Source organism: Tachysurus fulvidraco, chromosome 20, assembly GCF_022655615.1.
Source record: "Tachysurus fulvidraco isolate hzauxx_2018 chromosome 20, HZAU_PFXX_2.0, whole genome shotgun sequence".
Lineage (NCBI taxonomy): Eukaryota > Metazoa > Chordata > Actinopteri > Siluriformes > Bagridae > Tachysurus > Tachysurus fulvidraco.
Window position 1 is genome coordinate 18,428,128 of NC_062537.1, and position 7,710 is coordinate 18,435,837.

Genomic DNA, 7,710 nt, shown 5'->3' on the forward strand with positions numbered 1-7,710 from the left:
GCAAGCTGTATTTTTATACATATTTGCATATTTATACATGATTATCCAATGATTAATGCAGAGGTGTATAATCGTATCCAGAAAGGGATATGAAAGTTTTTATGCCAACCATGCAGGAGCATTTTGAAAGCTAAGGTCAACCGATTAAAGGTGTGGAATCAGATGTGGCTCCTGCTTGATTGGAAGGAAAACCTGCACCCAAAACGGCCCTTTTGCCGATAAGATCGGACACCCAAGGATTAATGTAAACTATCTGAAATCAGTTATAATGTTTATTATTTAATTGTTAAGTAGTACAAAAGGAGCAGTATTGCAAAACTGTATTCATTGTTATAATTATAAAAAATTAAAAAGATCAAATGCAAAACCTGATTACAAGGTGAAAATTATTATGATTATTAAAAAGTATCCTATAAATAAATCTGCATAATTTATGCTACGAGACAGTATATAAAATGTGGCGAATGTGTCAACCTCAATCACACGAGCAACATTTTAAGCGCAAAGTTTAATAATTTTTTAACAAATAAATACACTAATAAATAAACAAGATTATATTTTAGCAGCAACGAGTTGTTAATTATAAATGATTTATTATTGGTTTTTCTTAAATGGAACACATTTCTACGGATGGAAAACGCGTACTCGGCGTGGCGAATGTGCTATACCCGATCACACGCTATTTCTGAGACTTGTTTGAACCTTGGCGCGAGCTGAGTAAACAGATTCAAATATAGGACAGGGATTAGAGATTAAAACACAATCATAACTATCAGGTTTTTATGTCCAGGAACTTTTGTAATAAACGTAAGTGCTGTTTTTCGTTTTAACAATAACGGCAATGTTACATTATATTGTTTATACTAATATCTAGGTTATCTAGGTTTTAGTTCAGCTCGAGTAGAGTTAGCATTAGCAGTAAAGGTATCGGTTAGGTGACATGCAAACGACTCAGTCCTGTATGCATTATAATGTACACTGCATATGATTTAAAATGGTTGAGTAAGATAAAGTTAAGTAATTTCACAAAAACCCAGGCATCTGAAAATATTCAAAGAAAAAGAATCAGCCAGGTTTTGAAACAGAAAGCAATGAGTCATTTTAAGACAAAAGAGTCGACGCTTGTAGGTGAGTTGAGCCAATTGATCCGATTCAGTGAGAAGAATCGGATTGCTAATCATCTCAATGCTCCTGCAAACTGCTTTTAAAATCAAACATCACTCATTTTTAATGTTTAAAGCATTAATAGTTTATATTTTACTATTGGTTCATTTTTTATTTTCACCAAGGTCCTAAAATTGACTTAGTATTTACTAAGTTGCAGTAAATAAAAAATAACCATGAAAACATTTATTCATTCACTCACTGGTATACAACATGACACATGAATACATTAACAGGTGAATAGATTCAAGGGCCAGGTGTATGGCAGAAGATGCCTCGCAAGGCTGCCAGCAAATGTTATAATACATTTAATCAATGCAAAACTCCCAATTCTCAGACACATACATAACTTACATTTGGTGCATGTTTCTGTGCTTTAATAAGTCACTTTTCAGCGTTATATGTATTTTGCTTTTCAGAAAAATGAGTCACTGTGAGCTGGAAGAGGTGACGCAACACATCAATGACAAGATTTCACTTGTCAAGAGGCTCTTAGAGTTGCGAGCAGTAGGTATGGTTCATCACGCTTCTGATTTATTGGATAGCATATTTTTTGAATCATTAATATTTTTTTGAGTCATTAAAAACTTATTGGCTTTTTGTTTTCTCAGCAAAAGATCCAGATAAACGAGCGTATCTGGTTAAAATTGAGCAGGATGTCAAAGCCATAAATGGGCTTCTCGACCGCTTTGAGAGATACGTCAATCAGCAGAAGGACCTACTGAAGCATCTTCAGGTTTAATGCTGTCACCTGTTACATCATAATACTTTAACATATAATTCCAGGTTCACTTTTATACAGCTCTGCTGTTCGTGTCTATATTATTCATCAGTTACTGATGCTTTTGTTTATTCTGTAAAAATCAAATAAAATTTTATTTGTCACATACACATACATACAGAGTACGGCATGCAGTGAAATGCTTTTTGCATCTGTCCGGTATTCAAACCGGATGAACTCTATACCATGTCTGTGCTTCATTAACTTCTCCGGTGCAGGACCTTGATCTGTTCTTCCAGGAAGATGAGCAGAACGCACAGCACCTATTAAAGAACATCCCTTCACACATGCCTCGAAAAGGAGGGCAGCCAACAGCTCAGTAAGATCACACACTCTTTAATGGGATTTCACATGTATCTTTGTATGCTTAGTAGATACTTATAGCAATATAGTGTACAGTATCATGACCACTATGAACGAATGATAGAGGTGTAATAGAGGTGAAAGGTGAAAGTGTAATAGAGATCTATATGTTATTCTACTCTTGTTTTCTCAGAGGAGGACCGACAGCAGCTCCCAACAAGCAGGGAGAAGTGAATTCGGCCCCCCAGGAGCAAGAACAGCCCAGGAAGGCTCCACGGATCCAGATTAAAGAGATGGAGTTCATCACAGTGCAGGAGTTCGACAGCATCCCACAGTGAGTCTCACACAAGCGCCTGAACTCTCGCTATCAAAAACAGCAAGCTTGGTACAACATTTAAATTCAGGGCTCAGCACATCCTGGCTGAGTGTGTTTGTTGTGATAAGAGCTCTGGGAACACACTCTGGAGTTTAAGCAGTAAATCAATATTAGAAAGTTTAAAAAAAATGTAATGAATCTTATTTGAGCTTAACATGTCTCTAACAATGAGACAGCTAGTTTTTTTTTATTGCAAAGCCAAACACAACCAATCGTGTCAAAACAGATACAGAGAAGTGAAAATCCGACCAGGACGAGTTTTTGTACCCATAACCTGTTCTTTACCTTTACTTCTGCTGTTCCATCTCATACTTATACAAACAATGTAAGCTGATTATTTTCTGTAAACAGACAGAACTGAGAGTATTTTTGTCTTAGTTTTACCTGACACTTCTCTGACAACTCGTGACAGGTACATGAAGGGACGAGTGACATACGACCAGCTGAACGCCGCTGTGAAAAGCATCAACCTGGCCGTCACTGGGAAATATAAAATCCTTCAACAGCCAGTCAAGAGCATGAGTAACGCATCCCGTAAACTTCATCAGCGCTTTAAAGACCAGGATACCAAGGACACTAAAGGTACCTTTAATGATCACCCAAATCCCATGAAGACTAATGAGTGGTGTTATAGGAAGCTAACTCAGGTTGTGCTGTGTCACTTGTGAGTTCAGGGGTTCGATCAGCCTGTTTGACCACCGTGCATTTTCATTTCCTGAGAGAGAAAAACTGTAGATGTGTGAAAGGGTGTAACTGATCTCATAACTAAGGTCATCATTCCACTCCATGCCTTAACAAGTTCTAAGTGGTGATCTATCTTTTTTTTTTCTCCCACTCTCACTCTGTCAAGGTGATTTGTTGGTGATTAGATAACATTTTTAAATCATGAAGACTCTACAGTGTTGGAAAACTTGAGCTGAATCTCAAATGATGTACTCTACACTACCATCTACTAGATGAATTTTAGAAGAGCTCTATCTTTGGTGGAGCACTAATGCTTTTTTTTACTAACAGTTAAAAAAAAAACAGTTGCTTTGTCTGTCTCAGAGGTCGCACATGCTAGCCTTCCTCCTTCTCAGATGGTTTCTGTTGTATAATCTGGAGAACTAGCTGGTGGGTGGTTACATCATCTGTAATCAGTTTATTACATGGATATGAATTCGCTGTTACTAAGGGCCTTTTTACACCACATAAACGTGTCTTGGCGAGTCGGATATCGATCCGATCTTTCTACTCCAGCCCAAAATGCAAATATATTTGACCCCATTTCCGGGGTAATTGAAACGGAACACGCTTTGGTGTGTGCGGTTTTCAGAATGCAATAAAAAAGAAGACGGAAAAACTAGTTACGACGGTTATGTTACAAAAAACAGCATTTACTGTTTGCTGCGTTTTTGCTGGCGGCGGCAGCGCGTTTTAAGACCCGATGAGACACCTGGGTGAAAGATCACCTGCGAGTGACGTACTTCCGTTTGGGAGGAGTTTAGCGCTGACGTATGTCGTTTGAACAACCACATTCATTTACACCTGTACAGTTTCATCTGAAATGCGTCCCAGACCACCTCCTGAAGGGGTTTGTACCATCGGATTTATATCCGTCTCGAAAACGTTTCAGAGGGCATTTAGACCTGGTCTTTTTACCATCGGATAGCTATCGGATCACAGATAAAGCATGAAGTGACCATGTGTAAAAAGCCCCTAAAGAAATATTGAAATTTTAATATTAGCAGCTGATCTTTACTTACTTTTTTTGTGTTCTTGCTCTCTACTCTTTCCTCAATCAGGTCAGTTCTTTGTGGTGGAGGAGGACCTGCGTGATCTGGCACAGCTGAAGGTGGATAAGCGTTTTGTGGGTATGTTGAACATGCTAAGACACTGCCAGAGATTGAAGGAGCTGCGAGGAGGAGGTCTGACACGCTACATGCTGCTGTGATCCTCCAGTCAGGACAACATCCATGCTTCTGAGCTGAATCTATGAGAGGGACGTACAACAGTTTAGGATCTTTGCAGAAAAAAAAGCTGTTGTTCAAGTTCTCTTAAAGCTCATCAGATCAGCTCAAGATCAAGCTGAGCATCTCATGAGCTCAATCGGATCTTTTAAAATGTTTCTCTAACCGCATTCAAGCACCACCTGTAATAGCATTTTTCTGAACATACTTCACATCACAGCTGCTGTAAAAGTGCATACCCCCCCCCCTTTAATGTATAAGTATGTAAATATATGCATTTAAATAAATGTAACTTCTATTGTTTTTTGCGGCTTTATTTTTTATTAGGACTTCATATATGAGCTCATAGATGCCTGTGATTGGTTAGTTTTGCTGTGATTGACAAGAGATATACAAGAGTATTGACAAGAGTATACCCCACCCACCTAGAGAGCACAGCCAGTTTTGCTCTCTGGGATGATTGTAGCATTGTCAGGATTTGTGAGTCGATGATAGAACATATGTTCTTCTTTTGCTCCACTAAGAAGCTAAAAGAAATGTACGCATGTCTCAAATGTCTGACTGTTTAGGAGTACAAGTTGCTTTGATAGCTTTTAGACTGCAATCTACATGAACACACTCACAGAAGAAAGCCATCATCAAAACTAGAATGAATTTCCATACAGTTATAGAAAGGAAATGATTTATAATTACACTCTATGATGTTTCCCAGATGATGGGTGCGTTCCCTTTTAAGTCTGGCTGCTTTCAAGGTTTATTCCTCATCTATTTTCAGGGAGCTCAAACTTCCCAAAATCACTGTTGGCTTGCTAACTAGGGAAAAAAATATTTTTTTGCTAAACAAATAAAACTGAATTGAACTAATGGCGGGGGGCACGGCTGCGTAGTGGTTAGCATGTTTGCCTCACACCTCCAGGGTTGGGGGTTCGATTGCCGCCTCCGCCTTGTGTGTGTGTGGAGTTTGGATGTTCTCCCCGTGCCTCGGGGTTTCCTCCAGGTATTCCGGTTTCCTCCCCCGGTCCAAAGACATGCATGGTAGGTTGATTGGCATCTCTGGAGAATTGTCCATAGTGTGTGAGTGAATGAGAGTGTGTGTGCCCTGCGATAGCGATGCCGCCTGACAGGCTCCCCGTGACACGAGAAGTTCGGATAAGCGGTAGAAAATGAATGAATGAACTAATGGCTGTTCCATAACTGTGAGGCTTTATAAGATAAACTTCTGCTCCCTTCTGTAGCCTTCAATATTTGAGGTACCAACAAAAAGCCTGTATCGTTTGATTGAAGCGGACGTATGGATCATAAAAGCACAGAAGCTTTTCGCTCAAGGACTGCAGCTTGAGGTCGTTCAGTGCTTTATAAGTCAGTAATATTGTATCTTATAGACTGGGAGGCGATGCATTGTGAATTAGATGTGTGGGGTGATGTGTTTATATCTTCTGGTTCTAATAAGCACTTTAGCTGCTGCACTCTGGACAAACTGGAGCTTATTTACACACCTCACATAATATCCAGATATTAAGGCATTACAGAAATTCAATCTAGAGGTAACAAGTTTATGATTTTTTTTATGTTTCATGTTTTGACTATAGATTTCTTATCTTAGCAATAATTCTGACATCAAAGAAGATCTCAGTAAAATGATCTACATGAGTTTTAAATGAACGATTGGAGTTAATAATCACACCAAGGTCTGTTGCTGCTGCGATTGATGTAACTGAAAGGCCATCCAATGTTAGTATATAATCAGACCGCTTACTTCTAACTACATACGGTCCTTCTCTCTTGTTAGAATTAAGTAGAAGGATGTTATTAATCATTCAGAGTTGTCAAATTCTTGAAGAAATTCAAAATATGGCCCGTTGACCTATAAATAATTATTAGTGGAAGTGACTTTGGGGTAGACTTTGGACCGTGGGTAAATGTTATACATAATATATACAGTATGGTAGTATGAAAGTCATGTCTGAGTTTTTGGCTGATGTCTGTACTGACAACTGCCTATTAAACAAGAATCATGTAAATATCTGTATCTAGGAGGATTATAGGAGGATTATTTCATGCTACATGATACTGTTAAACACACAACATGATCCATAATAGTGTCATTAACAATAAACGTGAATATTTAACAGCCCTAGATTCGGATCAAAGGTGCCGGTTGTGCAGTCAGTATGATCTCATTTTATGTTAATTGGGCTACTAAAACACTTTCTACATTCTTATTTCACTAAGAAACTAACTAAATATTGTGGAACCTGAGAGATGACTCAGTGCAGCTAGCAGATGGTTGGTTTAGCCTATCTGCTTTTGGCTGTGCATTGTCACTGATTAAACAAGGTCTGTTCTTGTCTGCTGCAAGTAAGTAAAATAGCACCTTCCTGAGCGAGATGAATACCATCCTTCCCTAAAAACCAGTCTTGCCTTCAAAACTACTCCGATTAAAAAGCCTGCTAATTCAGCATCCATAACCTGCTGTAGGCTACATGGCTAAATCATATTGGAATGGGGCAAGAGTATATGTCGGCTTCGGACACCGCCTCTACAGTGTTACCCTTAGTAAGAAGGCATTTATCAATAGAACCTATGTGAGAAGTTACCTTGGTAAACCTGTGCTTGCCTAAGACCCTAAGTTTACCTGCTATATCTAGCTCCATGGGTCCCAGTATGGATCTAACTAGTGCTTCTGGTGGCCCTGAAGACCTAGCTAATTTCATGTGCTAATTTCATGACAGTCTTCTATAACCAGAGCTCTTTCAGGTTTCTGTTACAAACCTGAAACGGACGAGTGGTTGCTTTCCTTTGCCGCAGAACCTTCACCCAGCTGTAAGGGCTCTAAAGCTGAATTTTGGAGAACCTAGCATGTATTAATTCTGCACAAGACATACAGACTTCCCTTTACAGAAACCATGCTGCTATCCTGCTCATTTGGATCTCTGCCGCTAATGCTGCAATTGAACAAGACTAGTGTGAAATGTTCTAAGAAATTTCGGTATAGATTAGCTAGTCATCACTTATGCTGATGATTTCTTGGCCACCATACAAGTGGGTAAAGCATTCATTTCATGTCTAAACTCAAGTCATTATCCTCAACTGTTACATCAGACTTACCTACTTTTTCACCAATTGTCTATGAGGAG

The 7,710-nt window shown here is 38.9% G+C and overlaps 1 protein-coding gene across 2 annotated transcripts; it reads left to right on the top strand.

Annotated features, from left to right (window-relative positions):
• The first annotated feature begins 649 nt into the window (after positions 1-649).
• On the top strand, positions 650-4,876 carry ska1 (spindle and kinetochore associated complex subunit 1). Of its 2 annotated transcripts, none has more exons than XM_027175338.2 (7): positions 650-807; positions 1,584-1,675; positions 1,776-1,900; positions 2,164-2,264; positions 2,442-2,582; positions 3,037-3,206; positions 4,409-4,876. In XM_027175338.2, the coding sequence occupies exons 2-7, from the start codon at positions 1,588-1,590 to the stop codon at positions 4,555-4,557; spliced, it is 774 nt and encodes a 257-aa protein (XP_027031139.1). In that variant the 5' UTR covers positions 650-807; positions 1,584-1,587; the 3' UTR covers positions 4,558-4,876. The 2 variants fall into 2 exon arrangements, with proteins under 2 accessions (XP_027031139.1, XP_047660425.1); XM_047804469.1 differs by lacking the exon at positions 650-807 and adding an exon at positions 875-1,128.
• Positions 4,877-7,710: the final 2,834 nt, after the last annotated feature.